The following is an 18,170-nucleotide window of genomic DNA, read 5'->3' on the forward strand; positions in this document are numbered from 1 at the left end:
GGCCCCGTTTGTCATTGTTACTGTCATTTGTGGGCTCTACAATCTATCTGGAAAGTGCTTCAGCAGTCCTTATGTAGGAAACCGTTTTGTTTTTGAGATAAGGTAAATGTCTACCTACAGCAGATAACTCTGTAGACTAGGTAAACCTAGAATTCATTATGTGCTCTAGGCTGGCTTTGAACTCATGATGATCTTCCTGCCTCAGCCTTGAATTACAAGTATAAACTACCACACCTGGACTGGAAACATTTAAAAAAATGTTATTACCTATTACAGTCAGACTTCCATGGTGACTCTTTACTGAATCGCTTGCCCTTTCAGCAACATCTTGCCTGGAGACTACAACACTGTTTTGTTTCCAAAGCTAAGTAGCCATGGCTAACATTTTCTCCAGAAAGAATAAAGAACTCATATTTTACCTGGATTCACTTTGGTCCGTGTCACTCCAGCGGGAGCCGTCCTGCATCTGTAGCGAGCCACCAGCTGGAAAGCCAGCGCCCTCAGTCACTGCCATCACAACAGACTCTCTAGATACCCATCTTTCGTTTTCCTTCTTCTTTGCTTCCTTCATAAGCAAGGCAGGACCACTATTTAAAAACAAACAATTAAAAAAAAAAAGTCTTTTAAAAAAGAATTCTACTGTCAAAGAATACAAGTAATCTTGGTACAATTCTGACTCCACGAACTAGCTGAGCACACACTCAGCAGGTGAACAAATCCACAACAGCGCACGTGTGATTTGTCGGAGTTGATCTGTGAGACGTTTATCTGAGCACAAGAAAAGTTTTTCAGAAGAGATAAAATCACAAGAGCTCACTGGGAAATGAAAGCAGCAGAAACCATTTTACAGAACAGACGAGAATGTAAGGACAAAGACTGGGTGCTTTGTAGGAACATCAGAGAGTAAAACTCAAGCAAACAGCAAGAGGTGAATAAACTAACAACCTGACACTACACCCAAATGGTGGAGCTCCTGCCTACAATGACTGTTACACAAGAGGAACACAAAGCTCTGGGCTACAGTTTTAGTTTTATTATTAAATGTAGTGCATGTGCAGAAACATAAGTAAACAAACAAATGATAAATAAAAATGTTTGAAGCTGGATTTGCTAATGGGCAACTGAGATTACTCTTTACAGAACAAACACATACAGGATACCCCTCCCCTGGCCTCTAGCAAGGTCTGTTCATTCCCATGTCATGGGCCTGCCCCGTCCATCCAGGAATAGCCTCCCCAGCAATGTACCCCACAGTAGGCCTGCTCCTTGTATTGCACAGACCCACTGGGATCCTCCAGGACTTCCCTTTGTTACATTGCTAGGAGGTCCTGCTCATCCCACTCCACAGCCGCCCCACCTCTCTCTTTCATGACCTCCCTCCCTGCCCATCAGACTCTGCTTCTTCCCATTTAGTTCTCTGATTTCCCCTCCCGGAGACATAGGCAGGCATCACTCCATTGCACCCTAATTCAGGTTCTTCAGAGACCCGTGACTAAGTGCTGCCAGGTCCTCTGGCTCCTCCAGGATCTTTCAATCCCATCCTACCCTATAAGTGTTTCCACATGCCTCTGCCCTGCCCCACTCCATAGCCACCTGACTACACACTCAGCTCCCTGAGATCTCCTCCCACCAGTGCTCACTGGCCGAAGTTTTCTCAAGGTAGAGCAATCACACCTGGAGTCACACTAGAAGGCAGTAGAAGACCAGCAAGGGGGTGACGTTGGGTAAAGTCTGTTTGTGAAAACAGTGGCCCACTCTGAAACCTGCATCCATCGCTACGCAAAACAAACCAAGTGTCACTGCTTAGAACCAAACCCTCCCCAGAGCACTGCATGCACTACACTAAGAGAAGATGAGCTGAGCCAAAGGAAAGACAGACAAACTCCTTAGGTGTGACGGTTCCTGTACAGAAATAAACATGAAAACCCAGTCGTGTGCTCCCCAGAGTACCAGCTCCACAGCAATGAACACCACCGAGACCCAGAAGGTCATTTAGACAGTGTGTTCAAAAGAATGGTCATAACTGTGCACAGATGACTAAGAAATCGCCAGAATTCTACTGCCAGACTGGGACTGCACAGACATCCGGCCTCAGAGATGCTGGTTCCAGGAAACTGTGTCTTCTAAGTTGACACTAAAGGAAAACTGTACTTATGATATTTATATATTATTTACGTGAGTGACTTTAAACATCATTAAATGTGAGGTTAAATTACAATGAAATAAAATCTGAAGACACTGCAAAAGTAGGATTTGTCCTATTCATCTAAACTCTCAAAGTTAATAGTGTATTTGGTCTAATTTACGTTCAGGAAAGTGAGATGTACCTTAATATAGTTTTCTTCTTGCTGACACATTCTCATGTGTCGCGTCCCCTCTTCTTCCTCACATTTATCCAGGATGATCTTTCCTAAGACATGCAACAGTAGGCAATTCTGCCATGTGAGAAACTGACAAAGTGTATTTACACAACCTCAGACGGCAATGGCGTCACTAACATGTCTGTCACTGAAGAAAATGTTGTTCTGGAGAGTCTGCCTGTGCATTTATGTATGTGTACGCAAACAGATATATTTATATATTATCTTAGTGTTTCTATCTCTGAGCAAAGATCCCGTGATCTAGGCAACGCTTATAAAAGAAAATATTTAATTGGGGCTTCCTTATTGTTTCAGAGGCTTAATCCATTATCATCATGGCAGAAAGCATGATGACAGGTAGGCAGGCAGGGTGCTGGAGAAGCAGCTGAGGGCTACATCCCGATGAGCAGGCAGCAGAGGAAGAGAGTGAGACTGGACCTGGTATGGGCTTTTGAAACCTCAAAAGTCACTCCCAGTGACAGACCTCTAACAAGAAAACGACATTTTCAAATCTAATGCTGGCCATTCTCATTCAAACCCAAGTGAAAAAATATATATACATTATATTTCAGTTACCTGAGTAGTTTGTTTGTATGTTTATTATATTTATAATGTACTGAACTGGAATTAATTTGGTATGTATATATCAGTACTTAAAATGTATTATTAATCTCTAAATAGTACCTCTTCAAAAAGGATTAAGTTCCCAGACTTGTTAAAATGATGTTAAAATAGTATGCCATTCTTCAAATAAATTTTTAACATAAATTAAAAAAAAAACAGAAACATTCACATAACTGAATTTTAAAGAAACCAAAATTCTTACTACAGAAAATGGTAAATACTTTTTGTGAATAGTTTAATAGCATGTATCATAATTTGAAATATACCCTAATCTAACAGTTAGTAACTTCATTCCTGGGATCAAATCATTCTGGAATAAAAAAACATGACTTACAAATGCTTACATGCAAACATATGTTAAGCATGTTTGTATATTGTGTCACAGATTATAGGTAAATAACATAATGTTATTAAGAATATATGTTTTGTATATATCTTTAAACAAAAATTAATTAATATAATTGGAAAGATATGTCCTTTAATGTTTTTCTGACAATCATGTAAGGCTGAATATGTCTAACATATATGTGCAATATTTATTTAAAAATGAATAGTAACATAAATTAGAATTGTTTTATAGTAACACCTATCCATGTTAAATATTGCCCAGTCTTACCTGCCATGCCCCTCACCCCCCTTCCTGGGAAACTGCTGGTTATCAGTGTCTGCACTCTGGGGGCTTCCATCAGCACCGCTGTCCACATTTCCTGACAGTTCTGCTTCATTATTTTTGTACTTTCTCTTTTCTTCAACCTTTAATGAAAAGTGGACAGAAGGATAACTTGATTTTCAAAAAAAAAAAAAAAGACTTTTTGTGGGAGGGGCTGAAGAGATGGCCCATGGTCAAGAGCACTGATGTGGTCCAGCACTCACATGGTGGATCCCAGCCATCTGTACCTCTTGCTCCAGGGACCCAGTGTACACCTCTGACCTAGGCACCTGCATACATTTAGTGAATATATACATGCAGGCCAGACATGCCCACAGGTAAAATAAAAATAAATCTTTAAAAATGTCATTATTCAATGGCAAAGGAATTCCAGTTTTTCTTAGCTAGCAGCTCTTTTTTTAGTCATGTGACAGTTTAGCCAGGATTTGGATTTGACATTTGAGTCCCCTGTTCTGCATACTGAGAAAGAAGAATGATGTGCAGTTTTATTCTCAAAAGCTCTTTCTGTGGCTGGAGAGATGGCTCAGTGGTTAAAGAGCACTGACTGCTCTTCCAGAGGTCCTGAGTTCAATTCCCAGCAATCACATGGTGGCTAACAACCATCTCTAATGGGATCTGATGCCTTCTTCTGGTGTGCAAATGTACATGCAGGCAAAATACCCATAAACATAAATAAATAAGTCTTTAAAAAAAGAGTTCTTTCTGTAAGGCTGTATATTTTTAAAAGAACTTTATTTTTAAATAATCAAAGAGTATATACAAAGAAAGCAATTGAAATCTTAGCAGTAAAAATGTTTATAGCTAATTTTAAATCACTGGACTATAACTAAGAAGTAAAAACTTAACTCAGTCTATAACAGGACAGTGTGAACCATCAGACTTAACATGTCTATGCTTTGTTTGCACTACACTCTTCTGTTCTACACCTAGAAGGGTTGTGTTGTGTTGTGGATTTTTTTGTGTTAAAAATGCTTATCTTATCACACATTAAAGAGGAGATTAAGTCCTTTTTCTAAAGATCACCATGTGAAGAGGAGGCAAACTTTATTAAGTGCCGAGGTCAATAAATACCAAAGGAGAGCAACACTGGTTCCAATTATAAACTATGACAGTGTAGTCATTTGTATTAAGTCCAGTTCTAATAGTCTCCTATTCAATAAAGATGGTGGATGAAGTCATTTAGGGTATGTGCCAGTTTCTGATGATAAATCAAATTAGAAGTTAAAGTGTATCACCCAGTACCCCAATGCTGAGATCTGTCTCCAGAGCTGTGATTCTCTACCAGGCGAAGGAGGTTATTTTATGTGCTGGTTCGGAGGAGATTTAAAGGGTGTGGTGTGAGGTTACTGAGCTCTGCTACTTCTGCCCCTCGGTGCTGCAGTTACCAACACACATGTCCATCTTGGGCCTTTTCCACGTAAATGTTGGGAATTTAAACTCAGGTCTATAGATTCTCACACAGCAAGCACTCTTACCCAAGGATGAATCTCCCGAGCCCTATTTCAAATTTTATAACTAGTTAAATGTTTTTAAAATGAAGTATCGGGGGCTGGAGAGATGGTTCAGTGGTTAAGAGCACGTAAGACCTGAGTTCGGTTCTCAGAACACTGTTGAGCTCATAATTGCTTCTAACTCCAGCTCCAAGGGGTCCTACACATAAGCACTTACCCACACACATATACAATGTGTAATTAAAAATAAGACCTGTTCTAAAATTAAATATTAAATTATTATCTACTGGCTAGTCTGAATGATACTCATCCCACATGCTCTCCCGCTGAAGCAGAGAGCACAGTATCCCAGCATCTAGCTTTCACGTGCCTTTAGCTGGCTGTCCTCAGTGCCACTGGGCCGCGTCTGCTCCTCCCTTGATACTGTTTCTGGCTCTGCAATCAAATGTGCGCATTGAGTTAAAATAAACTTCTTTACTAGATAAAGTCTTTATAAACCTAGAAAAATAAACAATTTGTTTTTCTTCTAAGAGTTTAAGTTACACTTAATCCTTAGCTATAAAGCTAAATATTTACTATTTTAGGGAAATACTCCTAATTATCCAAAACTTCAACAAATCATTCAGACACTATCTGGAGCCAAATTTATTACATATAAGAATTTCAATGCAAAAATCCTCTCAACGTAAATACACCCGGAGGAGGAACATTAAAAATACCAGAGACTCACGTAACATAAACAAAACCATACACTCAGAGTACACACAATTCCGTCTGCTAATAGTAACTTTGGCTTCCAAAATTACTATTACTTCTTATGCCCTTTATAGCTGAACACTGTAGTACCTCTGAAATGCTCCCCCCACCCCCACTGATCTGAAGGATTTCTTTTACTTCAAGCCTCAGGTCTACTCTCGGAAGCTTTGAGTGGAGTTGTCTTTCCCTTGGCTGACAGGTGTTCTTTCCTTGGGGCTATCTCAGCAACCCTCCCACCACATCTTTATCACTTGAGCTGTACTCCCTCCCCACACACGTACATTCTTTTTGCTCCTGTACTAGACAGGTCAATTTTTAAAAACCATCTGCATATAAAGTATTTATTTTCCTTAAGAACCAGTTCTTGAGTTCCTACTAAGTGCTAGGCTTTGGGGTAGAAAGCATTTAATGAACGGTGTGAAGGATGGCTTTTCTAAAGGTAAACCACTAGGTTAGCCAGATGAAGGGCAGAAAAGGATCATCAAGTCAAGAAAGGCAGCGAAGTGAGATCGGTACCAAGTGTGACAGTAAGAAGAGGACATTACCAGCAATTTAGTAATGTCAGAAACATGAGACAGAAACAGAAGGAAGGGCCAAAGACTAGAAGCTGGGCAGAAGTCAGCCAGCGTATGAGTTTTACAGGTAACTGTGGATGTGTGGCCCTAAAACTGAAGAGTGCTTCATGATCCTGTCTGCACTGGTGACAGACTGCCAAGTGCCATGGCAACAGAATAAAGGGGGTGGGCAGCTGGACTGAGGGACTGTCTCCAGAAATATTTAGGACATGACATTATCTGGGTCTAGAATAGAACAAAATTTCATTTAACAAAGAAATGAACAAATTTTAGTTCTTAAATATTAGATTCTTTTCATTGCAAAAAGTATCAAATATCCTGTGAAAAGTTAGTATGTGTCTGTTTTGTAGTTTGGCCTCGGATCTTCCTATGTTAAGGGAATTCACTCATTTACAATGTTAACAAAATACGTGAAAATGATATCTACAGCATTACAAAGATATGCAGAAGTACTTCAGAGCTGAAAGTTCTTTATTGTGTCTTCTGTCTGCTGCGAGCCACACAGCCATGCAGAATATAACTTCCTAATGGAAAAGATACATCTGCTATTTGTCATTGCATTTCCTCCTCAGGACAGCTTTGCAAGTTCTGCACACCACACCTGAGTTTTTGACCCTGACTATGTTACAAACGCATTTTTATTATCAGCTTAATAAAATCTTCGATGAGTCTTAGGCAAGGTCAAATCAGGATTATAGTCTGATAAATAAAGTTTTCACTTCTTAGGACATAAATGATACAAATACAATTTGCACAAAGTTTTTCTTGAAGTAGTGCCATACCCTCCTTTACCTTACACTCTCGACACTCTTCATTGATTACTATATGTCACATGTCCCGCCTCCCATTTGCTCATAGGTGTTCAATTATCTATTCTCCTTTTGTCTATTAATACTACTTATTTGACGCATACCAAGTATTTTCAGAGTTCCCCTTTTAATACATGGATAAACATCATAAATTTACAAGAATAAATGATATCCAAAGTATTTCCTGTCTCTCGTGTAAGAACAGAATGAACCTTGTTCCACATAAAATCAAAGAGTGGATAAACAGGAGACAGGAAATACACACACAAGAAAAGTATGTGTTTCTTTTTCCCTTTCTAAGCAGAGTGGCCAGCCTTAAGCTTTCTAAGACAAGAGGGAAAACATAATGAAACTGTAGGAACCATTTCACCACTCAAGTCCTCTAGTCCTTTGACATTGTGGTGGTTTGAACATACTTGGCCCTTAGGGAGTGGTTCTGTTAGGAGGCGTGGCCTTGTTGGAGAAACTGTCACTGTGGGGGTGGGCTTTGCAGCTCTGCCCAGTCCAGAGAGTGATAGACACTGACGATTATGGGGACATGAGAAAAGAAAGGAGCCACCACCACAGCATGTGGTACAAGGCCAATCAGCTGAGAAGCACAGGCAGGCGCAATTACCACTTGCTTTAGAGTTGTGTTTCTCAACCTGTGGGTCACAAGGTCACAACCCCTTTGGGGACTGAATGACCCTTTCATGGAGGTTGCATATCGGACATACTGCATGTCAGATATTTACAGTATGATTCATAACAGTAGTAACAAAACAATTTTATGTTTGGTGGTCACTACAACATAAAAACTGTATTAAAGGGTTGTATTAAAGAACTATATTAAAGAATTAGGAAGGTTGGGAACCACTGCATTAGAGACTTCTGCCTTCTCAGCTATAAACCTACATATTTCTGGAGGTCTCACCAGAAATCCTATTTACACTAAAAGATATAGCCCCCTTCCATGGCCCTGGTTTTACCTTATCAGATCATAATCCCATTCAAGGGACCCCTAGAGCCACTTTATAATCTCATTTGTCAAAACAAGAAGAAAATGTAAGAAAAAAAAAACAAGGTTTCCAAACAACTCTTTGAGATGTAACTTGAGAGCCACCAAAGTGACATGGCTGATGACTGCACACTCGGATCCTCCAGATGAGCCCACACCCACACGTGTCTCTTTTAACTCCCCTGCTTAGGAGCCACATTAAAAATGTCTTTTAATAACAGCTCAATGAAACGTGAATATGCATGCTCAGGTGTGCTTTTATTCATTTCTTAAGTGTCTTTCTCTCTACTTTTAGTATTAAAAAAAAAACAAAAAACCAACTCAATTCTGTTTCATCCTGGCTAGTCTGAACACTCTTTTCTATGTCAAAGTCACAAATCCTGAGTTTGACTTAGTTGAAGCCCCTAAGCAATTAAGATAACTTCTGGCTCCCAAAGGCGACTGCGTGGTACTTACTAATGACAGGTACCAATAACAATGCTGTTTTATTTACTTCAAATCTTTCTAATAAAACTGGAAGAAAAAAAAATGTTTGGCAATCAGAAGAGTGAGCATTTCCAATGTGTAATACGCCTTCTCCTGGAGTAGTCCACAATTTACCTGATGTGAAAGTCTGTATGTCCTTCATTCCCACTGTCTCTGTTTTGTTCAGAACAGGAGCCCTCCTTTCGATGGTAGGCTGGATAGGTTAGAAAATAGTATTTAACAGTGTATATTCCATATAACATGTTGCAAAAACTCACGATGAAACATTACTATACCTCCATTACTGGATATTTTCTGGGGGCCTCTGAAAAGCAAAGGGGAAATATATAATTTATTATACATATATATGGTGAGCCAACCATCTATTTATGCAGTTGCTATGTTGCTGAACCCTCAAGATACATTTGAAAATGATCAACTCTGCTATCCATCCCCCTCTGCTCAGGCCACCCACATATCAGAAATACATTCAATAAAGAACAAGAGGGTAAGTTTGACAAAACATGCAGTTAGAACTCAAAGTGAGGTGTGTCCAGTGACGGTGACTAAAACAGAGATGTGAGTTCTGCCGACGTGAGCGTGCCGATGAACAGACAGAAACATGCTCGTTAGTTAGAGAAACAAGTCATGACTGTGAAGATACATCCCAGAGACGATGGTAGAAGCGCGTCTTTAATGCAACACACCAGAATGGTTTATTACATTATACTACAAGCATTTAGCATGGCTTTCAGTTTGCCCTATAATTTACAAAGTACAAAGAGAATGATAGTTCGGTTGATCATACAATTCATTTCTTGCCAGAGAAGATTACTTAAATCCATTAGATTTAGATATATACTTGTAGAATAATAGTTAATAAAAATACCATTTTTTTTCCATACCCATGTGGGCTACTGGAATGCCTACATTTCTTGACTCCTCTAGTTTAGTCATCTTAAAGTTTCTTGATCCACTCATGCAAGAAGGTATATAAGTCACATCTAAGAAATAATGTACATGTTTTTAATATTAAATGATTATCAAGAAGGAAAAGTAAACTGGGTCATCAGATATTAGAACCAGAGAATAAACTTTTATTTCAAAATCTATTTATGTAGAATAATTAAGAAACAATCCATAATGCTTTGCTTTAAAACTCAGTTTGGTTTAGCTGTTACTTATGCTAGTCTTTAATAGATCTTCATGAAACAATTACTTCTTCAGAAAGTTAGCTATCTCAAAAGACAAGAAAGGTTTCCATATTTAAGTAATGTAATCTAAGTAACATTAATGAGACTCAGGTCTCTGGTGCCTGTTAGTTGTTCAGATGACGTCTGTGAGGCTATCTATGGTAAACCAAATTCTAACATCCCCTGAATTCCAGTCACACTGAAGCAGCAGGAGTCCAGCGTGAGTCCCTAGCACCCCAGTGTCAGCTCCAACAGTGCCCAGCTTCTTACTCCTTTCCACAAGTTACTCTTCCTCTCAAGTGATCTCTAGAGCTTTGCATGCATGACTTTCATTTTACGTGTTTTCTATAGATCACTCCAGTACCTTCTTTCCTTTGCGTTCAGCAATAACTGAATTGCAATCTCTACTTCTCCTTCCTTGTGAACTTCCTAACTGGAAGCATGCTTAGTCTGTACTCATAACCCCCACATATTCAAAACACAATATCCACATTTCCTGTGCTTCATATACAACTCCTTGGGTTTTACTTAGAATATAACTAGAAATATTTTCTAATTATATAAAAACAAAAAGACTGAAGGAACAGTCAGTAAGAAAAGGCAATGTAGAAGTTATAACATTTGTTTCGAGTTAACTATTAAAGGAAAAGGAATGCTCTTAAATGTGACAAGGTTTCATGTGGTAACACAAGAGGACTAAAGTAAAGGATTTTTTGAAAAGGAAAATAGATGATAAGCAACTGGGAGGCTAAAGATTATCCTTAAGAGTTCTGAAAATTAAAACTTAAAATATGTAGTGGATATAATAACTCTAATTAAAGGTTAACTAAGTTAACTCTAATTAAAGGTTATTAAAATTTCCCAATGTCAGGGCTGGAGAGGTGGCTCGGCAGTTAAAAGTACTGGCTGTTCTTCCAGAGGACCTGGGTTCAATTCCCAGCACCCACATGGAAGCTTACAACTGTCTCTAACTCTAGTTCCAGGGGCTCTCACATCCTCACATAGACATACATGCCATCAAAACACCAATGCACATAAAATTAAAGATTTCCAAGGTCAAAATTCAGTATGTCGATCCAACATGGAGCCATTGTCACAGTAGCCATTCTGCCAGTCCAGGGGCGTGGGAGTGCTTTGTCATCTAGCATCTACGTGGATCCCCCTTTCAGGGCCCTGATGTTCTCAGGGGAAAGGTCTTTCACTTCTTTGGTTAGGTATATTCCATGTACAATTAACTCCCCTGAGCTAGTATAAGTGTTTTTGTTTTTTTGTTTTTTTTTAAATTTCCTTCTCTGAGAGCATACTGTTGCTTTATATGAAGGCTATTTTACTAATTGTCCAAATAGGGGGCTAATATTGAGAATTTACAAAGACCCGCAGAAGCTACATACCAAAGAACCAAGACTACCAACTAACAAATAGGCTAATAAAATGGGCAGCTTTCAAAAGAAAAAACACAAATGGTCAATAACTATTTTTAAAAGTCTTGAATATTCCTGGACATCAGTGAAACTACTTTGAGATACCACTTTACCCTATCAGAAGAGCTGTCATCAAGAAATCTGATAGGAGATTAGTGGCTGAACCCTCATGGGAGGAGAAGTTTCTTTGTCCAGAAGATGGAAATTAACACAGAGACCTGGAACTGGACACTGTGCAGACAGTGAAGAGATTTTGGAGCACTTAGCTGTAAATGCATCAGTGTCTTTATCAAAGCCGTATTCTCAAGGCTCAGAGATCTATGCAGAATAGGAGGCAGGAAGACTCTAGGAGCCAGAGGGGGTGGTGGACTGCAGGAAAATAACGTCTGCCAGACACAACAGGCAAAATAGGAACTCAGAGACTTTGAAAACACACACAGGACATGCATATGGCCAAGCCAGACCAATCCTGACACAAAGAAGAAGAGGACACAAATTCTACTCCTAACAAAGAAGCTGTTTGCAATTTATACCTGCTGGAAAAGAGAAAACCAGTGTTCTCCAATGTGGTAAATCAGGTCTGTCAACCACACTCCAGAGCAGGTCCCATGCTCGGGAATAGTTGTCAACACAAAAATGGAGCCCATGGTTGTTTATATTTTTGTTTTGGTATTACTTTTGGTCTTTTAAAATATAGTATATAAAAAAAATTAAGCCAGTAAATAAGATAAATTACACTAGGAGTTACCACATACAAAAACATTTTTCAAAGAATTAAAAATATTTAAGAATAAAAATGAAGGAGGTAGACACAATTATAAGGGACTTTTAAATGAGGTAATTAAAAACCCAGAATTGACTAGCATCTTTCCAAAGTGAGCTTCCAGGATACGAAAACTGGCAGAATGAGAGCTAAAACCAGGTGACTCCATCGATTGGGAAAAGACATCAGATCGAAGACTTCATCCAGTGTAGAAAGAAAGGACTCACACGGGACCTCTACCTACTTCCTGTATAGCAACCTCCCATTAGGTAGACTATTAACCTTAGCTTTCTCACCTCCAGTGTGTGCCAGCCTCTAAGAGCTCCTCCACATGGACTTTGGAAAAGCTGGGGACACTTATCTTCAACTCACTGACTAATGACCACCTCAAGTAACTGAACAAAAACCCTTGTAACAAAAATTCTCTTACTTTTTATGTCCCTTAAATAATTTAATATTCAGGTATTAAGTTTTTCATTAATATATTCCTAAGTGACAAGATGTTAATCATGGTTTTAGTAAGTCACCAATGAAGACATCATGCCCTCTATCATAGTTTTTTTATGTCTAATTACTTAGGCATTCTAAACTACCTGAACACACTCTACATGTTTAAAGAGTTCACCTTTGTCACTACTTGTAAACAAAAACTCTTGTGTTATTTACTATAATTTGTATTTTTAAAATTAAATAATATTCTTATTTCGCCAATGACAGAAAGATGGGTATTACAAAGACTCTTGTTGATAGACCATTTCTTTTTCTACTTAAAAGTATGACTTGGCTATACCTATAAAACCTGTGAAATTTTAATGTCTGATCTCTTCTGTCACTAATATCTGGTACACAAAAATAGACAATTTTGTTAAAAGGAAATTAAAAGTCAAAGTGTATTGTTTTTGCTTTCTTCTGTAATGTGACTTTCCATTTGATCACTCAAAACTAAAATGTGCTTTAATACCAAGATAATAGGACAGATGAAATAATTAACCTGAAATAATTATATGAGGCTGGAGAGAAGACCTAGCAGTTAAGCACACTTACTCCTCTTTCAGAAGACCCAGTTTTGGGCTTCAGCACACACATGGCAGCTCACAACCACCTGGTACAGTTCTAGGGGATCCAATGCCACCTTTTGGCTTCCATGTGAACTCTAGAACACATGTGGTGCATATAAACTCTCACAGGTAAACACACATACACATAAATAAATCTTTATATAGAAAGAATCACAGTAATCAGACTCTGGCCAATCTTTTTTAAAATTGGAACTAGCCAATCCACATGAGGTTATTAGGTCTCTGGATTCAAACTGGTCAGAAAAAAAAGACCAAATAATAAATCATTTAAAATACTATGAACTTCAAACAAAACAGTTTACAGAATATAAAAGACTATGGGTTTAAGAGGAGAATACAGTGTAGCTGATCAAAGAGTGATATATATGTGTATACACACACACACACACACACACACACACACACACACACACAATAGTTAAATACAGTTAAAAATGCCTATTTCCAGGTTGGAGAAATGGCTCAGTGGTTAAGAACACTGGCTGCTCTTCCAGCGGTCCTGAGTTTAATTCCCATCAGCCACATGGTGGTTCACAGGCATCTTTACTGGTATCTGATGCCCTATTCTGGTGTGCAGGTGTACATGCAGCTAGAGCACTCAGACATAAAATAAATATTTAAAAAATGCCCATTTCCTCACTCCAGCCTTTACTTTTTAAGGCCATACTGTTTCTGATTTCTTTAACTATAAGTATAATATTCCTATTATACTTGTGTGTCACATGGATGTGTTTTGTAAGGTAAGAGGGGAAATTAATAAATAAATCAAACTCAGATCATAATGGCTGACAGACCTGATAGGATCTACAGCTCTGCCCACCATTCTCCTGAAGATGCTCTTCTATTATGCATCCTCATCTTTGTCAGATTCTACAAGTGAATCATCCCAGGACCACAGGACATAAAAGCATAACTGACCGTTGACTGCAGAAAATTAAATGCTTGGCCAACTGGGAGAACTGTGGGCTAATATTCTCAGGAACAAACAAACAAACAAAAAACAAAACCCACATTTGTGTTAAACGCTCCAGTGGCTGACACGGAACTGTGACTGTAGACATAAGAAAAGTTACAGGGCCAGAACCAAATCATCTTGACATTCTTAATGGCCATTCAAATCTGACCTCAGGATCTGACATAAGTCACTGGTCAACATAGGAAAGCAGGAATTGAAGTTTTCAGAAATCAAAGCACACTATGTAAACATTCCACAAGGCTGACTAAAGTCTCAGTGTATATTATAGAGAATTGGAATTATGTAGGTCCAGAGCCAAAAGATTTTGAGCTACCTCTAGCCCCAAACAGCCAGCAGCTTATTTCATCTCTGTACTCAGCCCATCATCTTTGTGATTTAACAAGGACAATCCCTTTTGGAATGTTCGGACCCCTTAGCTCCCACCAACCCAAAGGCTCATATTAGATACCATCTGAAGCCTAGAGTAGAGACTTCACCACTTGTTCGTAACCCTTTCCTCTAAGGTCTCTCTACCCAGTTATTATGGTGTGTGTGTGTGTGTGTGTGTGTGTGTGTGTGTGTGTGTGTGTGAGAGAGAGAGAGAGAGAGAGAGAGAGAGAGAGAGAGAGAGAGAGAGTTAGTTCTTAGTGTATTTTGAGACAGAATCTCTCACTGGTTTGGTACTCACCAAGCAGGCTAACCCTCGCCAGCCAACCCTGGTAATCTGCTTGTCTTTCTCTCCCCAGTTCTGGATTACAAGTAAATGCCACCTAAGGTTTTGCTTTTCCCTTCTGGGGGGCAGGTAATTTTATTAATGAGGGCCTGTATTCATTCTAGGTAATTGGATACGGGTTCCTCATACTTGCACAGCAAATAGGAAAACAGGCAGCTTTCATGATATATTTTTAAAGCATGTTGACTTATGCTTGGTTGTTTTGTTGGCATAAAAACTCCATGAAGCTGTTATCACACTGGAAGTCATCAACAATGCTGTCTGGCTCCAGAATAACGGTTGATTTCTTTGGAGGTGAGGATTGTATTTTGTGTTGATACCAGCAACTGATTCATTAAAGTTCAAAAAACTGCTCTACAATGAGCCTAATTCTAAGTTCCTATTGCTCAATGTATGTTTAGAAACTAACCTCAAGTTCCTATCATCCCCAGAGAAAGAGGAGAGCCCATCCTTCTCATGGACTTTTGTCAGGGCGTGGCTTCCATGAGCTCTTTAAAACCAATCTCACCTTTTCTTCTTTCTATGGTTTTTGGTCTTTAGAAGATTTCTCCATGAAGTGGCAGCAATTTAGAGGCTGTTACCTATCACGCAGGAGCAATTGGCTGCAGTGAGCCGTCCACACAGCTCATGTGTTACTATTGGCGCCCAGATGGTGGCGCTGTTTCTGAAGGTTTTTAAAGGTGGAGCCTTGCTAGAGGAAGAGGGTCTGAGAGGGTCCAGAGGTTTTAATGCCTTCTTCCTGGCCCTTCTCTACCTCTTAACTTCAGACACTGTGAGGCCAGCTGTCTGCACCCTTCCACCATGCTTCCCTGAGGAAAGCCTGGGCCCCTTAGTAAGCTGCAAATCTAAATAATCCCTGCGCTGTTTCACGTCAGTCACTTGGTCAGGTGACAGGAAGAGTAGGTAACACGAGGGTGCATGTGTGTCTGGGAAACAGCAGCAGCTCTGCATGGTCAGGTGTTGGGAGCGACCTTGCTTATACATTAATTGGCTTAAGTCACCCATAGGTCTAAGTCAGCCATACATGCCTACTGACACAAAGTCTTGGTCTCTGTGGGAAAGCACTAACCCTATAATAGATATAGATCTTGTAGACAGATAGCCCTGGTGAGAAAGTACCTGCCTAGATAAAAACAAACAATCACAGATCTTATGGATAGTTAGCCTTGGTGGGAAAGTACTAGCCTAGATCAGAACAAATGAATAATAGATCTTATGGACGGGTACATAGTGACCTGTTCTGCCCTGCTTCTTAGTGAACTCTTCACCCAGCCAATATCCTGTTCCTGAGATCACCTGCACTCCCCAGAAACAAAGAAGACCCTATGTCATCCCCTTCCCCATATCCTGCTTCTATGTGTATATAACCCCTGTGTGGAAAAATTAAAATTTGACAGCTTGGTCAGACTTCCAGACAGGCTGTCGTTCTTTGTGTGCCCTTGTCCCCTGTTCTCTCTTTCAGGTGGTCCCCTGGTCCCAGTCCACTGCCCCGCACACTGAGGCATTCAGGCACTCTGACCCAGCTCTTCTCAACAGCCAGAAAGGAGCGGAGCTCACTCTGACCCTCCCACCTTTGGTACTGAAGCTTCCTCCACATTCTTCTCTATCTCTGCTGCATTCTTAGTTACAGAATTACTGTATTTTCCCACCCACCAAGACATACACCCCCTTCTTGGCCTTCATCTGCCCTCTGTGCTCTCTGCCATTCTTCTCGTTCCTGTCCTTTCCTCCAAGCTTCAGGATAGCTTCAAACGAACAAGTAGTGCAGCCTAGCTGTCAGGAACAGTTCACTCTGCTGCTGAACCTTGGAAATCCATTTACAAGTTTCCACTGCTTACTTCTAAGTATGCGTATTTGTCCTCAGATGAAAACATACCATATTCTAAATAGACATCTGTCATATATTCTAAGTACACAGATGACAATTGAATTCTTAGACATAATCCCGTCTTACCTTCTATCTGTTCATGTACTCTCCTTTTTCCTGTTTGATCTGCAGTCCCAGATAAATTACCTATGTCTTTCAGTGAAACACTCTCAGAGATACTCTGTTGGAGCAGATATCAAAATGGTTATACAGAGGTTTCTTAATCGTTTTCTAAGATGATGCTTCAGTTTCTTGCTTAAATACTGTTAGAGCCGGGCGGTGGTGGCGCACGCCTTTAATCCCAGCACTTGGGAGGCAGAGGCAGGCGGATTTCTGAGTTCGAAGCCAGCCTGGTCTACAGAGTGAATTCCAGGACAGCCAAGGCTAACAGAGAAACCCTGTCTCGAAAAAAAAAAAAAAAAAAAAACCAAAACAAAAAAAACACTGTTAGAAAAATAAGAAGCATGCACTGAAAAGAAACATGTCAATAAAGAAGACTGCATGTCTAGATCAAACCCGTCTTTGTCTGGTTACCAACTATGAAGGCAAGCCTTCTGGTATGTTTGAAGAGAGCAACAGTGTACTCACATATATAAAATAAATAAATATTAAAAAATGATACTCTCTTTTCTGTTTGTATAAATAAAAGCTCACAAAGATCAAAGGCAGAATGTGATCCCTTCCAATCAAAAAAGAACTTCTAAAATATGCAGTAAGCTTGGACAATAAAGAATGTAAAAATAAAAATGCCTAAGTGTTTAAAATGTACTAAGGAATTATTCTGTGTGTGTGTGTGTGTGTGTGTGTGTATATATATTATATATATATAATAAACATTCAACTCCATGCTTCTGACAACTTCATGCTTCATCTCTGGACATTTAGAGTAAAGTAATGAACAAATCCGGTTCACTGTTCCTTGGAATGTTCTTGACTTCCATGGGTTGGCTGCTGCTCTCATCCTTTAGTTGGGAGTTTGAATGTCATCCTCAGAAAGAGCCCTAATAATGACACTCCCACTCCATCTGAAACCCAAACTCCCTCCTGTTTCTTTTATATGAAGCAGTGAGACTGACTGACAATGAGCTGTTTGGTCTTCTGTTGTATCCTACACTAACACTGAGCCTTCCCTTGTAATATCCAGTGTCTAGCTGCCTCGGCTACAATGTTAACTCAGTCACAGAAGTTTGCTCAGGGCAAAGCATATGAGTCCTCATCAGAAAGACCGTATGCACGGAATCACTGGATCTTCCAGGTTACCTCAATCAGTGATTTGAGACTTTTCCAAAATGAAGATCTGAGTGTCCCTGCACCTTCCCATCCTCTCCTTGAACTGCATCTCTATTACCCTTTTGTTTTGAGAACACTAGGATCGTGCTACCACATGAGTGGATGCATTCACTCCTCACAGGATGTGTCTATGTTCTCACCTGACCTGTGCATCCTATGTCT

The 18,170-nt window shown here is 39.6% G+C and overlaps 1 protein-coding gene across 3 annotated transcripts in view; it reads right to left on the minus strand.

The window, feature by feature from the left end:
- The window catches only part of Ankrd30a (ankyrin repeat domain 30A), a 69,871-nt gene that overhangs the window by 32,188 nt on the left and 19,513 nt on the right, over positions 1 to 18,170 (minus strand). For 2 of the 3 annotated variants that reach the window (XR_013112594.1, XM_034512242.2), the window contains exons 12-18: positions 16,806 to 16,899; positions 9,613 to 9,711; positions 9,004 to 9,032; positions 8,843 to 8,921; positions 5,476 to 5,540; positions 3,601 to 3,737; positions 420 to 587 (exon numbers count right to left, since the gene is read on the minus strand). Coding sequence is in view for 2 of the 3 variants with exons in the window: in XM_034512242.2 (XP_034368133.1) it covers positions 420 to 587; positions 3,601 to 3,737; positions 5,476 to 5,540; positions 8,843 to 8,921; positions 9,004 to 9,032; positions 9,613 to 9,711; positions 16,806 to 16,899 (671 nt within the window). In the remaining variant the exon portion in view is untranslated. The remainder of the gene's footprint in view (positions 1 to 419; positions 588 to 3,600; positions 3,738 to 5,475; positions 5,541 to 8,842; positions 8,922 to 9,003; positions 9,033 to 9,612; positions 9,712 to 16,805; positions 16,900 to 18,170) is intronic. The other variant, XM_076940387.1, reaches the window with a different exon arrangement.

This window comes from Arvicanthis niloticus, chromosome 9 (assembly GCF_011762505.2).
Source record: "Arvicanthis niloticus isolate mArvNil1 chromosome 9, mArvNil1.pat.X, whole genome shotgun sequence".
Lineage (NCBI taxonomy): Eukaryota > Metazoa > Chordata > Mammalia > Rodentia > Muridae > Arvicanthis > Arvicanthis niloticus.